Consider the following 21,635-nt stretch of genomic DNA (forward strand, 5'->3'; position numbering starts at 1 on the left):
ACCACACTGACCATTGGGTGCTGTTCTTGAAATAGGAGGGTGTAAGGCTGCAGGTGACTATGACAAGGGGTAAAATGACTGGATCAGAAAATCTTCCTAATTGCACCTTGAAATGATAAACTGGTTTGAAGTGAAGGGCAGCCATTGTGGTTAAGTTTAAGAGGAGAGCTCTTGAACTAAACCAGTAGCACACATTTCTGATGAACAGGTTCCAGTGTTGATAGAAAAATGGCAGAAATCACAGATTACAAAAGTTTGTGTATAAGACAGCATGATCACAGAATAGTTGGGGGTTGCCATGTTGCCCCTAATCAAACACAATAGCACCAATAACAGATAGGAATGAAAGAAAGTTGTCTTAGTGCACTTATATACTGTGTGCATTTTAATCTTGGGAGGAGGGTAGAGCAGTGGAGACGGTGTGATGCTTTGGTCAATCCTTGGCTGGGAAACTTGCCATTCTGCCATCCTGCCATTCACACACAGGACTGTCTCAGAAAATTAGAATATTGTGATAAAGTTCTTTATCATCTGTAATGCAATTACAAAAACAAAAATGTCATTACACAAAACACAACACATCCTTCCAAATCAACTGAAATATTGCAAGCCTTTTATTATTTTAATATTGCTGATTATGGCATACATCTTAAGAAAACGCAAGAATCGTATCTCAAAGTATTAGAATATCATGAAAAAGTATTTTTTGTTTTTTAATTGCATTACAGAAGATAAGGAACTTTATCACAATATCCTAATTTTTTGAAACAGTCCTGTACACACTATTTTTACATATTCCACAAACTTAAACACTGTTGCAGGCCAAGTTAAGCCCTTTATGGAAACAGTATTCTCTTATGTTACTGGTCTCTTTCAGGATGGTAGTGACCTGCCACACTGCAAATGGTCCAGTGATAGTTTTAAGGATACAGTGAGTTGAAGAGATATTTTGTCTTTCTATTTAATAGATCCCAACTCATACCAGCATCTGTGGAATTTATTGGATGAACAAAAATATTGATGTCAGACCTTGCAACACATAGGACTTCAATAACATGCTGCTAGCATATGTATATTTTCTGTGCAAAAACAATAGCAGGCCAGCATTGTGACATGCATCAAGAAATAGGAACAAAATGTCTTTTAATTCAAAGGTTTCAAGTAATTTTGTTTACTAATACATTTAACAGGCTTACCACAATCATGAGAAAATTTTCATATCTTAACTTTGAAGTTCACAAATCCATGGCTTACTTGCCTGTCAGATATGTGGCATCCTCGCATCTCCATCTCCCCACTGATCCAAGGGGTCCTCATGAAAAAGGTCAGCGTGCAGCACCCCAGTGTCAGGACATTTAATCATTGACATCTACCTACTTTCTGCCACACACAATGTCACCTTTTCGGTTTTTAATGCATTACTGAATGGTCACGCTTAATGTCAGCATCTCAGATACCCAGCAGGGGTCACTGTTGAACAGCAGTAGCTAAATTTTATATATGTATATTTTTATGTATTTCAACTTAAACTAAAAAGTATCCAAAGAAGCCATTTTGACATTTTCTTTTTAAAACATATAAGCAACTGCATGGAAAAATGCATACTTATTTTCTTTGCTTGTGCTTCTTCAGTCTAAGCATATCTTCTGTGAAAAGGCCAAAATAGCCTAATGGACTGACAATAGATTCAAGTACAGGCAACAATTCAGTTAAATGTTGAGGAGGGTCAGTGCAAATTCATTCAAGTCCTATACGCACAAGGTAAGTAAATCAATATACCCACTTAGATGAGTTTTAAATGCCAATTTCAACTTAGAATTGGAAAAGCCACTAATAGGCTGGTCCTAGGTCAGTAAATGAATAGAAATAATGAAGAGAAGAAGCTCAGCTGCATTCAGCACTGAATGAAATGAATGAATAAAATGTAGAAATAAACAAACAGGTGCCAGAACACATCCTTTAGGAGCATTTGCTTGTCTGCCACTAATGTACAATTGAGGGATGTTCTTTTTATTGTTAATCAGTTGTAAAAATTCATTCAAGTGATCAAGCAAAGTACCTGTGCCTGAATGATCGAATATTTGGTCTTCACATTTGGTCATAAAAGATAGAGTTAGGGAAAGCGATTACTGTAAACAGTGTTTGAAATATTTGGCTTTTATACTCAGAAATCAAATTCACCTTCTCTAGAAAAATACAGATGGCTGATTTTTTTTTTAATTTTATTTTTGTGATAATTAAAAACGATAGCTTTGGAAGAGCTGTTTTAAACAGTCTATCGAAAGGGTTGAACTCAAGAACACATTCATATATCTGACACGGAGTTCAGAAAGTTATTAGGCTTAATCAACAATGCTGTTGTGTCATTTAAGATAAAATATCATCTCTTAAGTAAAAGAACGGTTCTTTGGCAACCTTAAAATAAGCAAACATGTCCAGAAGATGCATTTTCAATCACATGAACGACAGGAAATAAATACGACTTGTGATGAGTCAGCTCAAGGTCGGCAGGCTGAGTCTTTAACTTTGTGCAGCTGCTAGTATCCGCTTTGGTGAAGTCCAGCTAAGGGAAGAGGACTTGGGGGACTTCGATGGTGGCAAAGATGGGAGAGTAGTCGGACACAGAAAGGCACATTATGGGGTTTCCTCCGTCATGTCTTCAAATCTGCAGTTTGAATTGAAAAGAACTAGTGCTCCAGTTGCTGGTGTCACAGTTAAGCATGGTGCGTTCTGTGAAGGTCACGTTCCCCGCCACATCGATCAGGATTAATGTATTGGTTCTGAATAGAAGCATGGAGCAAACACAAAAACACATTGTAAAACAAGACTGAACAAACACAATAATAGCATTATTTGCATGGCTGCCAAGGTTTTTAATGTCATGCTGATTATTATTGCTTACTTTAAGATCATTTTCAAACAAAATGACTGGTAGATTCTTATTCATCGATATGTAATTTGATTTATTTTGTGCTATCAGCACCTGTGGTGGATTTAATTAATTAATCCTCTTTTCATAAGAGTGCAGCTACCTTGACTTTTAAATCTCTTTTTTACAGACCCCTGACAACCAAAATGAAAGTTTCAAAAAATACATAAAAAACATAACTTTTTGTCTGAGTGAAGGGAAGCTCGTATATTTGAAAAAAAAAAAAAGCCAAAGTAATGTTAGCTGATGTACTTATGCTACAGAGGCTGTACATACATGTGCTCCACTTACAAATACTGGATGAAAAAACAAAAAACAAAAACAAAAACAAACCACTGTGAGGATATGAGTTGTATGACTTTTCTGTTTGGTTGCAGAAGGAACATAAAATTTGTTTTAAAAAAAAGAGTTGCCTGTGACATCGCACTTACAATATGAGAAATAAATAAGGAGGAACAAGGAATGGGAAGACACTGCCTAACTAAATTATTCTTGGAAGTTGATTTGGCCAAGGACTAACCCTTAGACCTTATGGCAACTCAGTACAGACAATGTTTTTGTTTCTCTTCTGTGTAGGAAATTCACAGGGGAGTTTTATGTAGCAGCAGTTGTCTCGTCAGTGTGATCCAGCACGGCAGCACGGCCCTTGTCAGTCACCTCAGCATGGGACAAAGAGGTAGACAGTGGAGGGAGAGACGTGCGAGTCGAAGTCACTGACCTTGTGCCATAATGAGGGGAGCGAACACACACTGCTGACTTAGCCTGTAGCTGGGAGAAGCTGTAACCATCACCCTGGCTCTCCAAAGCAGGATCAGGTGTGTTCCTGTTGAACAAACGTGTCTTTAGCAGGACTGGAAGTTGTGTGTTTCCAGACTATTTCCATCAGTCCCTTTAACTCAACTAATTAACATAAGATCCATTATATACTAAACAATCTGCTTTAATTCCTAAACATGGTTTGTGGGTCATGCAACTAATTGGTACGGTTTCTGAGTATATCATAGTGATAAATGAAAAGACATTTTCTAAAGTGTCTTAGAAAAATCCAGTCCTATGCTCTTTGAACCAAAACACAATTTATAGCTTTTCGTGTAATACTGATTTAATTTCATAAGTTTCAGCCAGCTTATTATCCATCCTCTTACTGAGTGGTGTGGCTGTGCGCGCTAAACATTGTTTTGTACAAGCAACACCCCACAAATCACAAGCACAGAAATGCTCCGCTAAGCCCAAATACATACACTATTTATTTTAAGGCAAACACAAATGAAGTTGCATGAATGGATGGATGGATGAAATCTATCATGAACACAAAACTAGATAAAGGGTGTTAATGTCGCAAATACATACGTACAGTTCCTCGTTGTTAAGGACATTGAGCAGTTCTTGCACTAGCCCATTGCTCGTCAGGGCCTGGTTGTTGACAACGCTGGTGAATTGGCGTTTGCCTTGCAGTAGTTTCTTCCATGGGGTGTCCAGTAGTGAGTTACTTAAGCCGTAGATTCCTACTGAGAGAAACAGAGATGAAAACTATGCACAAATACAGTCCAATGTATTGAAAATTCTAATGAGCAGAATTAGCACCTTTTCAGAAGCTTATGCAAAATGTTCACCACGTCAGAACAGTGTCAATACAGAAATGTTAGGCTACGTGACGGAATGAATGCTTATGGCCATAAGCCAAAGAGAGCAGAACGTGATACGAATAGTTTCTACAGCAACCATGTTAAAAATACGGACCTGGTTTTAGATGGATGGGTTCAGGGCTGCCTCTGTTTCCATAGTAACACATAAAATCTTGTCTGACCCTTCATGGGAAGGAAAGGAAAATTAAAGATTGTATTTAGTGATGATTATAGTGTTTTTTTGTTGTTTACTTATGAGGACCATTGAGATTGAAGGTTTGAAAGGTCTTTAACGAAATTCAAATCGCACAAGCATGAAGTTCAAAGAAGCACTCTAGATGGAATTATGGGAAACGAGCCCTCATGGTGAAATGAAATATCAGTTGTGCACCAAACACTTCTTCAATGATAAGAGTCTCTGTCTTTGTGTGAGGAGCTTCAAATGGGGAAATAACCAGAGTTAATTGAAAAATTTAAATGTAACCCTAAAGGAGAGGGGAAAAATTAGGAATACAAATTAGCACTGTGAACACCTTTGACTATCACAAAAACATTTATTTACAGTGGTAGATCTATTTGCAAAACCTTTGGTGTCAGAGAATTTATTCAGTCTGAAAAAATTGGACATCCAGAGCAACTGTGACAGCTTTGGTACAGAAGAGGGAATAATAAATCACGGCCAATTCCTTTGAAGCAGTATGGGAATACACTTTCTGATGCCAGTGTTATGACAGCCAAACCAGTGGCATCAGTCAATCTGAAACGTGGTGCATCGCTGCTTCAACATCTAATCTGGAAAGTTTCCCAGACAGGAGCTGGCAAGATAGGAGGAGTGTACTGCTGGGCTTGTACTGGAGCTGTGCAACAAAATTTATTGGATACCTTTTAAAAGCCAAGCTAAAAGTTTGGCAAAGGCAACGAACCTCTAATTATCAACATATATCTCCATTAACAGATTATGTTTGCAGATTATGTTTGCTATGCAACCATTATCTTAAGACTTTAAGACTTTCAGACAATATATTTAAGCTGACATGCAGCAATTTGTTAGTTCTTTCAAATCGGAATGAAAATTACTTCATTCACTTAACTTGAAGTAGAATGTGATTTAATTTGAAGATCTTCAATATAATCTTGCCAATAAAGAAAATCTAGGAAATCTGCTTCATGATGCTGACAAGGTGTAGCTCTTTCACATATGGGATCACAATTGTTCTGTCTTGTTTTTAATTTGAAAGTAGTTGATTTGTTACTTTATTCATTACTGGCAATAGATCAATGTTCCCAAGCTTGAACCCAAATTGAGTTCTCATGTCTGAATAGACACTGCTCCTGAGCTGCTAGATGAAATATGAACACAGCAGGGATGACAGCAGTCAGTCAGAATATATGTACATAGCAGTGAGAAGACAGATGGTGGTGGAACATGTGGGGAGACAAGGTAATCTGTCAGGATTTCATTGAATCGGTCTTGTGCGGAACATTCCTAATATGATATAAGGGGCAATTTTGATGGCCAAATCTTGACCTCACGAAGAACATAAAAGACCTGTTGACATTTTTACACACTTTGTTTGAGGTATGCACATCTCAGGCATATCTGCAGTAACAGGTAGCGATGTGAAAGTGGGTGAAAATATTGAAAGTCTTATCAGGTGTGCTGTGGGGTTGATTGTAGATGAGGGAACAGCAGGAGGTCAAGACTGAGGAAAAAACTGATTTTTTTAGATCTAGTGAGAGGGTTATCAGTATGGGGGGGGATCTAAATGAGGTCTGTAGATTGAAGCTCCCTATCGCAAGCTGTGGTGTAGCTCTTCTTAATATAAACCAACAGCGGCAGGGAAGACAAGGATTTGCTTTTTTTTCTCCTTTTATATCTTATACAATAGGTTTGATTTAAACTTAATTCGTAATGAATAATACGGACATGCTCATACGATATCAGTCAGTGACTGTGTACAAAATAAAGGTAATTATTCAAATCTGATTTCTGGTACTTTGTGAGATAAGACAAATTTGAGAGAAAACATTGGGATGCAATTCTCTATTCAGCTACAAGACATGACACCAATAACAATGCTACAGTCAAACTTAACATGATTTTAATTTTACACCAAGAATTAATTTCTGACACAATTCAAGTGAAATCATGTTCTCCACTGTGAAAAAAAGAATGGTAATTTCATTGTAGGCAAAAGCATAATTAAAATCCCCCCCAAAATACTGTTGTTTCTCTTCCATGCTCTCAGAGTTCAACGGCCCCCGACACTGGAATGTGCATATCTGCTGCACTACTGTTTTTCTTTTCCAGCTCAAAACCATCTGCCAAGAATTATAGCCTATGGTTTCAGGCTATATTACTGCACTACCTTCTAAAGTTGTTTTTATAAAACAGCCAAATTTGTTTCATTGAACGTATATGAGGCAAGGCATTTCTTTGTAGCAAAACATGAGAGGGGGCATTAATTAAAATTGATTACCTCTGGGCACTGCTTTAAAGTCAAAGGGATATGAAGTGGGAACAAAAAGCAAAGATATATAAAAATGGCAGATATGGATTCTTGAGAGTACATCTGGTGTCAACAATGGACTGAATATTGGTAAATGTGGCTTTAGCACCAGTGAGACCAGGCCTCGTTCAATATTGCAGAAAAGCCATGACGACCACTAAATCACTCAGATATAGAATGCAGATTATGGATAAATAAACAGGGCTGTAAAGGTTTACAAAATAAAACACTTTAAAGCAAGCAATACATAAATCAAAACCAGGTTGTAATGTTTAAAAGCCTGCTCTACTGCAGTTGCTAATTAAGAGTCCATACGTGCTTATGCATCGAAATTAGGTTATGGTATGTTCCCTCGAAAGCCACGGAATGGTTTAAGAGGAACTGAACCCCAGTCAACTCAGAACTGCCTATCCTGCAAGTCTGAGCAAAGTGCAGAGTGGACAGGAAGGCAATAACAACAAGTACCTAAAACTTATATTTTCAGGGACTTTTCCTCATGGCTGTTAAAGAAATGTTTTTCTCGTGCAATAACAGCTTGATAATCCAGACAAAATAAATATCTGTGTTGTGGCAGTTGTAAGGATGAGATGAACAAGTGGGTCTCATTTCAATTCAGGCACATCCAAGCAGAAAACAGTAATCCCACACAATTAGATTGTGGTGTGTGTGTGTGTGTGTGTGTGTGTGCGTGTGTGCGTGTGTGCGTGTGTGCGCGTGTGTGTGTGTGTGTGTGTGTGTGTGTGTGAGAGAGACAAACCACTCCCAGAGTGCCATAACAGGGTTAGGTTCTTGTCAGAATGTTCTTATTGTAGTAACTGGACTGGATTTTTTTTCATCATCTTCATCCAAGAGTTTCTTCAGTTCTGAAGAAGCCAGTTGCTGGAAATCAAGTTCAGTTGGTATGATTAGAAAATTTTGACTAGAATTGTTCATGACCTGGATGACTGAGAACCTCCATGGAGATGTTGCTGCAAAATTTAGAAGCCTTTGACTTGTGTGGGAGTTTGAAAACTGAAGTAGCCTCTTGGATCAGAGGTGAAACGTCTTCAAGAGAAGTAAATTAAGTCAAGTTGTTATTATAACAAGATTTTGACAAGAACTGACCATGACCTGGGTGACTGAGAACCTCCACAGACAACAGTGTTACATCTCCTGTCAGGAAAAGCTGACAGGACAACAACTAGATAAAAAAAAAAAAACATCCAGGCTTGTATCACCATTTGTGTGTGAAAGCTCAGCAGAGCCTGCTTCTTGTTGTTGATCAATGTGTCATACATTTTCTTCCATGGCTACCAAAGCACAATGACCCAAAATACATAGCTGACTGACTGCAGCATATCCTGAACAAGGCAGGTACAAGGCAGGCACATTTTTGAAAGAACATACATTTCTAATGAAATAACACTCCTGTGGTTGAAGTGAACACATTTTCTAAAAAAAAAAAAAAATTGCTTAGGAAAAAACCTAAGGTTAATCAATTTTTTCATCAAGCAGACCTGGAACAAATTTGCATCCAGAGTAACGTGCTTTCACGGTCCAGCATGTTACTTCAGAACAGACTTTTGATGTGGTGTACAGGGATGGAAATTTGATCACTCAGTCAGAAATTATAACGATGTTTAGACCAGTTAATGATAAGATGAGATATAAAAAAAGAACTGAATAAGAACAGCTACATTGAAACGAGACCTGCTTGCATCGAAGCCAAAATGAGAGCATTAATGCTTTGCTCTAGTAAGAGAAGTCAAGACGAAGATGAACCTACATTTGGATTTCAAGTAGTATTACTAGCGGTCCTGCAGTCAAGATGGCTGTCTGCTCCCAGCATTAAGAGTATCTTCTTTTCCTTTCATGGGTTGCTGCAGTGGATCAACCTTCTCCATCAAACCCTATTCTCTGTATCCTCCTCTCTCACACAAACTACCTTCATATCCTCTTTAACTCTGTCCATAAGTCTTCTCCTTGGTCGTCCTCAAGATCTCACGTCTGGCAGCTCTAACCACAGCATGCTTCTACCAAATTATACTGATACTCATTTCTGATCCTATCCATCCTTGTCAAACCCAAAGAGAACCTCAACATCTTTATCTTTGCTAACTCCAGCTCTGCTTCCTGTCTTTTCTGCTGTCAAACTGTCTCCAAACCATACAGCATTGCTGTATGACATGAGCCGTCCCTCTGATAGATTCATTCCTGATCCTTGCATTAAGAATATAACCCTACAAAATTCCCCACACTATTGTCCATTCCATGCAGGAAGGTTATAGAATTCCCAATCCAGTATTAATACATCTGAATTTTCGCAATAATCTGTCCAGTAAAATGAGACATTGGTTTAGAGGAAAAAAAAAAAACAGTTGGTGATGAAAGCTTTCCCCTTCCCTGACATCCTCCAAAACCAGTTCATTCAATAATATAATTCAATAATAAATTGCCAGCAAATTGAAAGGAAAACCATCAAATCCAGTCTTGAATTAGGTCTTGAAAACCGGCCACATATATCTATACTGACTGCATTGCAGAAGAGCCAGGCTCATTAGTAAAGCAATAAAGTGGGATGCATAACCATAGAGTTCAAACGCTGTCACAGTCCAATCTAAACCAGTAGGGGGCGGCTGTTATGCACATTTAGAATCCAATTAAATTTGTTGCCCATAATTAATGTGAAAAACACTCATCTACATTGCTTTCACTTTATATAGTTAGGGAGTTAGTTCACAACCTTCATCATACCACATTATTAATAATCTGTCTGGTTATCAGTGGACAAAATCATCTTTTACAACAGAGCTACTCTTTATCTGCCAGAGGCAATTATAGATTCAAAGAGAAGGCGAATGCCTTTATTCAACTGACCTGGTGCACATAGAAGAGTAGAAAAACATCTGTCGGGTAACAACGATTTTCATGACGATTGCAGGCGTTCATTTTGTATTTCCAAAAAGCTTAGGGGTTTCATACAATACATACATACATTTTAAACACAAAAGTGAATATAAATCTTTGAAAGCACATGACAACATTGAGTGCTTTCAGTCCTCTGTGACAGCATATCAAATGACAGAGCCAATTGTTATGACAATGGTTCATTTTGCTGGAGTCTCATGTGCACTTTCATTTTAGAAGAGGCAACACGGGTACAACTGGGGCAACCAGTCTTAAGGAACCACATTTGCATATTCTGTTCTCTTCAGCACACCAAATCTCAGCTTGGCCATCTAACTGCTACCATGTGTTCACTTTGAGTTGAAGGAATGGCTTCCAGAAACTTTTTATTAAGTGATATGAGTATATCACTGATCTATAATACCTTGGATCAATAATGTCTAAAACTGTCTAGTTTCAGTGGATTAAATGCAAAGCTAGCTAAACCGTCATTTCAACACCAACTGTTCAACTGTAATTAATAACTCACAGCAAGCTTAACATGCTTTGGATATTGCTTCATGCTTAAATTTAAGAATAGTAAATGAATACTTGGATTTCGAGAGTTGCAGGAGTAGTCTTTTTGGAAACTTTTTTGGTAATTTTTAGGAATGGAAGTTAAGGTGCATGGTTTCCGACCATAAAAAATGTGTTTTTTTAGATAAATGTGTTCATGTCCATCTGACATCTACAGATTAACAGTAAATTATGTAAAACTGCCTGTAGTAGACAAAATAGAATAACATGAAGCAATTTGTAGCGGACTAGGAACATATTGTTTATATCATCACCCTAAAACCTCTGTGTAACATCTTAAATATGTGGAAGATTACATTGTAAATCTGCCAAATATAACAGTCCAAAGTCCAAAAATCCTTCAGATTCTCTGCAACATTTGATATGAAACCCAAACTCTGAACTGGATGTTCAAAGATGAAAGTGGAAGGGGAAAAAGCATGAGCCTCGTCAGAGCAAATAAACATTACAGTGCAAATTTGCTGTATATTTGTAGTTCAATTAACTGGCTAGGATAATGTTTTACATCTCACCCTTGGTCTTACACTGTAAATGCACTACGTACCGGTATTTAGAAAATAAAAAGTCATCTACACTCCTTTAAGAGGTATGGATTTAAAGAGGTTGGGTAAGAAATAAAACCCACAAATCTTCCAGTGACTATGTTCCTTGTGAAGTCATGGAGTTGATGCAATTCCGCAAGAAAATATGGTAAAATCACCAAGTAATCATCATTGCCAGTTGGAAATGTGAAGCTTGTTCTGACTCTACCTAAAAAGAAATACTAGTCTTGAGATTTTTTAAACCCTAAATCAAGTTTAAAAAAGTGCTTGTGTTATTACTGCAGTGTAGTATGTGCTCTGCTGTTTAAAAGGCATAGAATCTGTACAGAAGGGGCAGGACTACACAAGGGACCAATTCAACATTTTCTGACCCTGCCAGCTTACTGATGATCAGGTCTCTGGGTACTAATCAAGAAGACGCAATATATGATTTAATTATCATAGTATCATAATATATGTTAGATATTTAATTCATGTTATGAGGTTCAATGAATGAAAGATCTCTTACCTGAATTTGGAGCGAGATATTTAAGAGCTTAAGAGCACCCACTAAGAAAAGAAATCCTTCTTAAGTCAACCATACCGAGACACAGAATTCATGACATCAAAATCCACAACGGAAACACGATGGAATTTTTGGGTTTCCCTCCCCCTTGGCAGGAACTCCGTGTGTAAAGAGGGTTGTTACAACTCACCCTCCAACCTCTGATTGGCAGAAACTGAAACTTGTCTCCTTGCCAATTGTCTACAGGGGCCTCCACCATGACAGCTATCTTGGTGTGCACCATCTCAGAATATTTCTGTATTTCATATGTAAATAAATTCAAACAGAGCTTATGAAATGGAGGGGAAAAAGGAGGAGAGAAAAAATACACCCCTCATTATTCTTTCATGCTGTCTACATGTTTTTTTGTCGAAAGCACACAAAATACGAACAGGTGTTCTCCTAGAATTTTAATGTCAGCTTTCTCTCTACTCTGCATTGGAGATTTCTTTTTAAACCTGCCTGCTTAGCACTCTAGGGAAGAAGATGCAGTATTTGCGATTTTATTCTAGAGAGAAGGTCAGAACGCAGTGGAGCATGGTTAAAATCCAGATCCGAAAAACTCAAAATATCTCAGTGTTAGAATCCTTTACTGTGCAAAAGCCTCTCTGGTCTGAAGTCATGTCACGATACCAACTGGGTTCACTTTGGAACATGTCCTACAATACCATAGCTGTATCTGGACATATTTCAAGTTTCCATAAAGAGGAGCTTTTTACGATGTGATCATGTTGTAGGTGTGGCCATCTGTTGGTGGGCAGTTGAGGGCATTTACAACTATCTTAGCTAAAATGGGTCTCAAGAGTTGAACTGACTCACTTGAACTCTGCTGTGATGAGGTTGAAGCCATTGTAGAGGTGGCTTTCTGTTGACACCTTCTTTAGGTAGGAGTAGCTGTCCACATCCTTGTCTACAAGATAGTTAGACACCAGGAACCCTGTAGAATGGCAAGTACATTTTTCCATTTACATAGTAAACTAAATAATTAGGGGGAAACAAGTGAGTGGTAAACTCACCTCTTCCTTGTGCATCTGGGTTAGGACGCCCTTCCATATAGTTTGTGATTGCAGCCAGCTTCCCTCTCTTGCTGATCCCAAGCCATGATCCTCCTTCCTTCCCACATTCCAGGTCCAAACCTGATTAAGAGAGAGAGATTGGAAATCCAATGTGGGGTTAGATTTACACCAAGATTATCATTTCTGTCAAATCTGTCCAAATTCCATATTTGACATACAAGTTAGTATCGATCATAAGTCTAGAATTACACAAGGGTATAATACAGGATAATACAGTAGTGGGCACAATCTCATTGTTGATATTCCGAAATATATTTGGACATATTCAGGATTCCAGGTGAATGCAGACATACTATGATACAATCAGAGTGAAGGACAGCTTTTCAGGGCAGCATGAATGTTGATTATGCCTGATTAGGACAATATCAAGGTATTTTAATGTCGCATTTATGTATGGATACTAAATTCTGTGACATGAAATCTAGAACTACAAACACTACAATCCAAGAATCTAGATTCATGTCACATTTGAGAAACAGTACACAATCAAATTGAAAAGATTGTACTTAAAAGTACCTCCTTTCAGTTAATGCTCTGGTAATCATGAAAAAGTCTATAGATCAATCAATCTGCTGTTTTCATTCCCCGATCCTCCTTTTCACTTAGGGGAAAGGTGGTACCCCGCATGTCTGTTCCATTTCCTGGTGATCAATAAAGATGGGCCCACTTACAATGACAGTGACCAAGTGAGCTGAACAATCTAATTCCTCTGGGGTAGATGGAGAGCTAGCCCAAGCCCACTGGGAGCTATAGCTTACTTCCCTTCTCGTCATTCTAGGTCTCCTTCAGTCCCTCCCCCAGCCCCTCAGATAAGACAGAGCCATTTATTCCTGTCACATTGCATAAAAGTTGCCATCAATTAAGGCTCCACTACTAGTGTCCTGACCCCTCTATTAGAGAGGGGAGAAGGACACTGATGAACAATGGGGTTATCAGTGATTTCTCTCATGCACATGAAAAAAAATGAGTGATTTCCCCTGTCAGGCTATAATGTGCATTGGATATCAGTCATTTAAATATAGTTTACAGTGACATGGGATGTATTGTGCCCTAGTTGAGGAGAACAGCATTTGAAAGTGAAAGACCTATTTTTACCTAAATTATAAAAGCCTTTTAGTTTTAAATTAAAAGCCTAGTTGAATTTAATATAACACAATCTCTCATATTTTGGTTTTGGTCAGTCACAGGAGTTATGAGACATACTGTGCCACATTAATCAAAATGTTATCTATGTCTACTTATTTCATTGTTTGGTCTGATACTTGCAGATACCACCAAAGCCAGATCTTCCCTTTGAGAGATTTATAACCCTTGTGAAACAAAATTGCTTATGATGAGCTAAAAGCACTTGAATTCTTCATTTTAAAATAACAGCTCGTTGTATTGTTTGCGGGAATCCACTGGTTCATAGGATTCCAGTGAGAGTACCATGAGATTGGAGCTAATTTCATAATTCTTCATGTGACTGTGCAGAAAAAAAAAAACATCAAATGGGGTATGCATGGTGTCATAACCCTGAGAAATCTGATATTGCTAAATGGAATGGGGTGGTAATGTTGAATGTCTGGCGAATCCAGAATTTTTGCAAGCAACTACCAAATGTTTTAAAATCTAAAAATCAAACCTGTCCACATAAGCAGGACTAGAGCTGACCTGTGACAGACAATTGGCTTATATCCATTAAACCCTTGAAGGTGCATGGCGCTTAATAGTCAAATTCAATGAAATTTGTAATAAAATGTTTGTTGACTGACAAGTCATTCTGTTTTATTGCATACTACAAATACAAACAGCCATAGAGGGGACATCCATAAAGGTAATTCACAAGTCAACGTGCTTTATTAACTGATATCCTGGTAAAAAGGCAAGCGTATTACTGACTTTGACACTGTGCAATTGTGAGCTTGTCTAATGCCAAACGGCGAGCTCAACTTCTAAATCTCTTGGTATTAAATACAAAGACTTACCACTGAGAATCTCACTGTTGGCCCCCCAAAAGTCTGCAGCCTTGGAGGGCCTATTGTAGAATTCATCTCTGTTTGCTGCCAAAATTAACCTGAGAGTGGGGAAGAGATTGTCAAAATGTGTTTTTATTTGATTGCTGAGTGCATACAAAGCTGAAGAGGATAGAGAGCTAGATCCAACTGGACATCATGAGTTTCTCATTCATCCTCATTCATAACCACCTGACATTCATTTCTTTATCCAATATTTCAGCTGTAAGCTATTTATCTGTATGCACCATTTAGTTATTGCATACAGTTAATTTTTTTTTTGGAGCATTTTTATCCCATACTGTTACATCTGTTACTTCTGTGCTCGATATATTAGCCATGCACATTTTGCAAATGGACAAATGTTTTCAGTGCTTTGCCTGTTGAGGTGAGGTATTCATTTCATCTGTGAACAGAGGCCATATTTCCAGACATGGGCTCTTCGTAAAGTTTCAAGCTCTTCAGTGATGACCATGGCCAAACAGATCAATTTTTTGGACTGGTGATCATTGTTTGGGTTACTTTGACTGTTTGTTACAGACACTGTTGCCTCTACAATAAACTGTGCTGCTCTTCCTTAAGTTTAGTAAAACTCAAGTTTTTCTAAACTTAAGTTTAGAAAAAAAGGGCAGGCTCCAAAAAGGGTGCACCTAAAAAGATCAGATTTTAAAAAAGTGACACTGAAAGGACGATATAAAAAAAAAAAAATCTAGTATAGAGGAGATAGCGGAGACAACTTCTAGTTTGAAATGACCACAATGAGCTGTTGATTAAATCCATTATCGCCTCACACTGCTAGAACTATTACACTCCCAGTGAATTAATCTCATGTGTGCCTCATTGAGAAAGTTCTTATATCAGGGGGTTAGCATAAACACACTGAGAAAGCAAAACAGCTCACTTAACAACCAGATAATGCTTCATATCCTGAGTAAAAAAAAACAATTTCACCATACTTAAGTGAATCGATATTTTCCTTTTCCTACCCTGTTTTGTATCACAATAAGCTACAGACTGCATGTGAGTGGATTTTCAATACATCCCCTTGAAAAGTGACTCTCAGATAGTAGTAAACTTGACATTCTTAAACCTTTTTTTATTATCCAATGGTCAAAATTAAGCCCTCACGATTATTATTAGTAATAAGCTACTGTATCTGATGCAATGTTAAACAACAAAGTGCTATCTACTGCTCATGAAACAACATACTACCAGGCGACACCTCATCCCTGTTCATGCTCCAATCAGCAGAGACTAAACACAGAAAATAATGATTCTGTTTCTCTGGGGCAAAAAAGACGACCTGCCACAGTTGCAACATGTGAATTTTGCAAACATCAATAATCACAGCTCTTCCTGACTCACTCTATTGACTTGTCAAATCTGTGGTATATTTCACCATGGGTAAAAGCAAAGAGGGGAGATGCATTTTTATTTTTAAAACTGACACAAATCAATGTATATTTCTGGAATTGCATTCACTGATCATTGAGAGTGGGATTGAAACAGCACAGAAGCACATATTTATGCTTGGAGCTACCAAAATGTGCTGAACATCTTTCTAAGCCAGTGCAATGTATTGACCCCTACAATAGCTGTGCATTTCCTCTGAGTATGGAAATACTGGTTCCTCTATTAATCCACTGGATGGGAACACGGGTCCTGTTAAGAGTAAACAAATAAACTGGACTGACCTAATAGGGGTTGACCTCTAAGCATCAAAGGCTAACTACAGCCTGTTCCCATGGCACTGTATGAGCCACTGCTGCCCTAGAAAACAAAGCTTACTCTAATGATGCTACATTAGAGCATCTGCGATCATATCCTGGGGGGGAAAAAAAAAAAATCACATGCAAGCAAGTATGATTACTCTAACAGCCGGAGCCAGCTGCATTGAATGTGTGTGTGTGTGTGTGTGTGTGTGTGTGTGTGTGTGTGTGTGTGTGTGTGTGTAAGAGAGAGAGAGGCTGGTGAGGGTGAGGTGGTTTAAAGCTGTTGTTTGAGTTAGTGTAATAAAAAATAAGATAAAATACAATAATTAAATCACTGAAATAAAGACGGATCACAATTATCAATGTTGTCCCCACAGAACACTCAATTTCACTTGGGCCAGCCCTAACCTCATGGGAATTTATCTTAGCCTGGGCATAATGAGCTAATTTGGCCATGGAAAAAGCTGGGATTTGGAAGCTTGCAGAAAAACAGGCAAAATGTAAAAACATTTTTTGTTCATACTACTTCCATCTGGGCTTAAAAATATAATTTCAAAGCATCCAGAACAGAAGTACTAAAAATTAGTACATTTGTCAAACCAAAAGGTGGATCGATTATTTTTGAGAACATCTGTGTTGCCAGATGTGTATTGTAAGTAGGATAGCAAAGGGACAAAGTGTGAAAAGTGTACCTGAAGTGTACCTGTCGTCCATGAAGGAAATATAATGTTTGGGGGAGATTTGATCACTTACTAAAAGCATGACAAAAGGAGGGCAGACTGCAGTACTGCTTTCCCATCGGTTGACTTTCATTCCAGTGTTTGGAGGATACAAATACATTAATTATGACTTATATGACACTACAATAAATTGACAAGTAAAGGAAGTTTTAAGCAAAATACTAAATGATATAATTCTGATGAACTGTATGAAGTGGAGGGCGACAGGACAATTGGTAGTTTTCTGATTGCTTGGTATCAATTTCAATGTGATTCTTCTTCTAACTCCAGCTGCTATTTTGTTTCATAATGACTGTGCTTGGTGAAAGAAGAAAAGTATTGATTTGATCATTTAAATTATTACACTTGTTATTTTTCGTTGGAGAAAGTAACACATAGGACAGGGTGGTTACACACCAGTGTGGCATCATAGCCACACTGTTTTAATTTCTTGGTACACAGGCCTAATTAAAGTTGTATTTTTAAATGCTATGGTTGAGTTTTAGACAAGCGTTATAGTTGGTATGGCTTACTAATGATTGGTGAGTGGGTATACTGTGAAAGAACAATATTGGCACATTGCTTTTTAAAACATGCATTATTTAAGTTTGGATGCTCTTATTTTCCAATGAGCAACAAAAAAAAGTATCTCAACCAGCGATTGCTTGTCAGGAGGGGGATCATTTCTTTGTCGGTGAGAGCCTGTACTTATCCGTTTACAAGCACATGACAACAATAATGTAGTGCTCCAGAATGCTTGCTTGCTTGCTTACCAGGTATAGATGAAAAACAACATTTTATAATGTTTTTTCTTGGGGAGACTATTAGGCTCAAGTCAGAGATAATTCACAGGTCTGTTGTCTGAGGTATTTCTTATGTGATTCATGTCAATTGTCATGCAGTTGTTGTCGGTAATGTGATGATTTGAAGAACTAAAAACAGAAAATGAAGCACAGCCTGACAGACAAGAATTCTGTTAGTGAATAACTGGTGGGCATTACTTCTGAACATGAAACCATTTATGTCCTCAATATTTTATCACATCATTCTGTGTTGTGTGACCATGAGTACTGTATTTATTCAAACAGTGTTAATGCCTTCTACAACTCTTTCATGCATTTTGACTAAGGGCTGAGTCTTCTTAATTAACACCTAACATCAGCACAAGAGAAATATTTCAGCAACTTGAAGCCTACATAAGACCCTGACGAAATGCATGGGGACATAGTGCATTTCACTTTTACCTAGCTTCAGGTCTGAGTCAGTGCTTATGACACACCTATTCTGTGATCTCCTCAGGCGAAGTCAAACTCCAGAGAAAAGGGCAGCAATGGACAAGGTCCAGGTAGGGCAATGGCAAACTCCCTCATAGGGATTATGATAAGCAGGGCTGCACATCACACAACGCCATAAATTGTGTTGACAGATTTTAGAGTACCAGTTTGGACAACTTACGAAAAGTTTGAGCTTTCTGTTGTGTAGGATGCATGTGGGTTGAATAAGGATAACCCAAGCTTACAGGTCTTTAATCAAACCAAATGCTCACTGTAAACATTTGATCAATTTGCTCTCTTTAAATGTGTAATGGTTTAATGACAAGCTGAGTCAAATGACAGTGAAATCTACATTTATCATGATTTGAGTGCATATTATTGACAATTCAGGTCAAACTGGAAAAAAAGATTGAATTTCCTAGAACACCCTAAGCATCCTGCAATTAACATTATAATAAACCAGCATACAGTACATCTGCAAGTTATGACAGAAAGCACTTGCTTTAGATGAATATCTTAAAAGTTTTTCAAACCTTGTACTGTAGATGTTGAAATGCTATTTCTGAATTAATTGGCTATGTACACTTGAACTATAGCATTTTGACAGAGCAGGCCTCATTTACTCAATGTCCCTGGTCACATGGTTAGGGACACATTTACACTTAACTGAATCTACAAACACCAGTGACTTGCTTCTTTGCAATAGAACAAATGATGCACTGATGAACCTAGAGCATCACAATAATCAGTTATTCCAAGTGTCATGAAAATACCTACAGCATCTAAAACATTCCATCAGCTTCCTGGCAACACACTGCTCAATGCAACAGAACATCACACCTCATACTAAAGACAATTTACCACACAGCAGTTAATTATGTTTACTGATTAAACTCAACACAAGTATTGTTGATGCTCGCACAATTGAAAAAGTTTTATGTGAACTGGAGATTTCATCCAGGTGGTGTCTTCTATAGCAGCATTGTGGATAGAATACATCTGGCCAGGGCCTACCTGTTCCATATTGATAATGATTTAAAGCAACTGTTTTAAGAACAACTAGTGCCACTGTGGCGTAATAGATATAGAAAATAGCAGTAGATAAAGCAGATAATTCTTAAATCATCACTGATAGAATACTGAATCAAATAAAACTGTTGTCTTACTGTCAGTTTTCAAGCTATTTATCACCTTTGTTGGTTTCCAGTACATAAAGTACTGTGAGTACTGTGATTCCTATCTAGACTACATATGTATGTGAGTGACAATATGACATTTTTAAATGTAAGTTTTCAGTTGTTCTTATTCTATTAAAAACAAACCAGAAAAGATATATGACTAAAACCTCGAGTTTTTGAAAACCGTTTCTCACTTTAACATTCAAATGACCTATTTTTCAAAAAGATATTGCATGTTTTCAAGCTCCAAGTATTTTGCAAGCAGGCATATGTTGCCCAACAGGTTCAGTAATTATTTATCCTGTGTTTAATGGATAATAATGGAAGGGTTTTTTGGTGATACTTGTTTTATCTTTCACAGGCATTCATTTTCCATTCCTCTCCTCCACCCGAGGTTTAACCAGTGTACAATGACTGACAACTTTAGCTTCATGAAAGAAAATCAATGCATTTACATTGTCAAGTTATATTACCAAGGGTATCTGCTTTACCTGTAGGCATTTTTTGATGCAGGCCTGGGGTCAAACTTGAAGAAAATTATGCACATGGATGTCTTGGGGGATAGATAACAAGAATGTCACTCAATCCACATGTGGCTTCGACTTCACTCAAACCTGAAAAGAAAGCGGAAATCCGAAATTGAAATATAAGAATTTGTACATTGGGTTGGTGTAGCAAAACCAAGATATGATTGTTAATCATGAGGTGGATGCTTAAAACCACAGTGTCACCGTCATGTGCTTTTGGACAGGACTTACCGTGAGAACTCAAAAATAGCATTTTCTAAACAGAATAAATTGAACACACAGAAGAGAATTTATCAAATAGGAGTGCAACTCTAAAACTGTCTCAGCTGCTTAATGTTATTCACATATTGTTGAGCAAACATATAAATCAGCCATATTTCATTATGTGCATAAAATGAACAATAATCAGAAAAGGAACTGTGATTCAAAAAGTTAAAAAGTTTGGGATTAATCTTCACTACAATTAGGACAACAAAACAAGGAAAAATATGATAAACGATAGAATATAGTATTCATTTCTTAGTTAAAAGGATTCCATCACACGAATCACAATGACGTCCCTGATCTGTCACATCCAAGATAATGTGAATTCATGTTACTAAAGTAATAAGTTGTTGGGAGTATTGGAGTTAGCTTATACTAACCTTTCATTGCAACTATCTTTATGCACGTAATAGCCAGATCGAACTTGCCCCATTGGCTATTTTAATAATATAACCAGGTGAATATGCTGTAACGTACAGCGTGTTATCACTGCTAGCATACTTATGCTCCAGCATAATCTGGTCATCCAGGCAATTTTAGCCATGTTAGCATTGACACAAAGACATTACACAGATATTAAACAAGTGAACGAACCCATCGACCTTCACTTATTTATGTAAATGTTGTTCGAAATGTTTTCCTAAAGTGCCCACCACTGCTCCTCTTTGTCCTTGGCTACTTACACTCACAGCCGATGTTTACAACTCACAGGCTTCGTTGAGGTTGGGTAAACTCCATTTGTTGCCTCGGTTATTTCATAAGTCTGCGCACTGGGCGTGAATAGCAAGATCTCCATATGTTTTCCGAATTCCGCCCACTTGGCACCACAAGGTCCAGAAACGAGTGCGTTCCGGATCAGGCCCCGAACTTCATTCTGATTGGTGAAAGAAATCATTCTGATTGGCGAATCAAAAACCGTCCTGTTCGCTGAGATTTCCGGTTAGGCTGGTAAAATACAAAATAAAAGAAGTTATTTGATACTAGTCATGGATGGATGGATCTAATATAAATCACGTGGGTAGAGAATATGTTATTGATTAAGACTAATAAATCTGAATGAACCACGATTAATTCGCAATGATTTCCTATGATTTAGTAATTTGTAGATCTCGTCAAACAGACGTTTCCTTCTCAAAGACAATCAGACTTAGCTTATGACTCAAATGCTCCATTTTTCTGCGTTGAGTGAATATGATTGAATAAAAATTAAACTCGATGTAATTTAAAACAGTGTATAGGAGAAATCTCAGTTTTCTTAAAACGGATAATAAAAACCTAG

The 21,635-nt window shown here is 37.6% G+C and overlaps 1 protein-coding gene across 3 annotated transcripts; it reads right to left on the reverse strand.

Moving 5' to 3' along the window:
• Positions 1-979: 979 nt before the first annotated feature.
• On the reverse strand, positions 980-21,220 carry tango2 (transport and golgi organization 2 homolog (Drosophila)). Of its 3 annotated transcripts, none has more exons than XM_086169449.1 (9): positions 21,040-21,220; positions 20,057-20,179; positions 14,656-14,744; positions 12,629-12,748; positions 12,432-12,549; positions 4,670-4,737; positions 4,284-4,437; positions 3,648-3,752; positions 980-2,780 (listed from the first exon to the last, which is right to left on the reverse strand). In XM_086169449.1, the coding sequence occupies exons 2-9, from the start codon at positions 20,110-20,112 to the stop codon at positions 2,660-2,662; spliced, it is 831 nt and encodes a 276-aa protein (XP_086025575.1). In that variant the 5' UTR covers positions 20,113-20,179; positions 21,040-21,220; the 3' UTR covers positions 980-2,659. The 3 variants fall into 3 exon arrangements, with proteins under 3 accessions (XP_086025575.1, XP_086025577.1, XP_086025576.1); XM_086169451.1 differs by having other exon boundaries at positions 4,284-4,434; positions 21,040-21,217; XM_086169450.1 differs by lacking the exon at positions 21,040-21,220 and adding an exon at positions 20,737-21,029.
• Between the last annotated feature and the right edge of the window lie 415 nt (positions 21,221-21,635).

This window comes from Fistularia commersonii, chromosome 22 (genome assembly GCF_037954325.1).
Source record: "Fistularia commersonii isolate RoL2024-O1a breed Wild chromosome 22, RoL_Fcom_v1.0, whole genome shotgun sequence".
In the NCBI taxonomy this organism is placed as follows: Eukaryota; Metazoa; Chordata; class Actinopteri; order Syngnathiformes; family Fistulariidae; genus Fistularia; species Fistularia commersonii.

What these genes read in the sequence shown, in the direction of transcription:
- tango2 (XM_086169449.1), bottom strand. Translation starts at nt 20,112, where the DNA reads ATGTGCATAATTTTCTTCAAGTTTGACCCCAGGCCTGCATCAAAAAAT. An exon ending in ACCCATCCATCTAAAACCAG is followed by an intron (nt 4,438 to 4,669) that starts GTCCGTATTTTT and finishes TGTTTCTCTCAG; the next exon opens with TAGGAATCTACGGCTTAAGT. An exon ending in GTCCTTAACAACGAGGAACT is followed by an intron (nt 3,753 to 4,283) that starts GTACGTATGTAT and finishes TTTGTTCAACAG; the next exon opens with GAACACACCTGATCCTGCTT.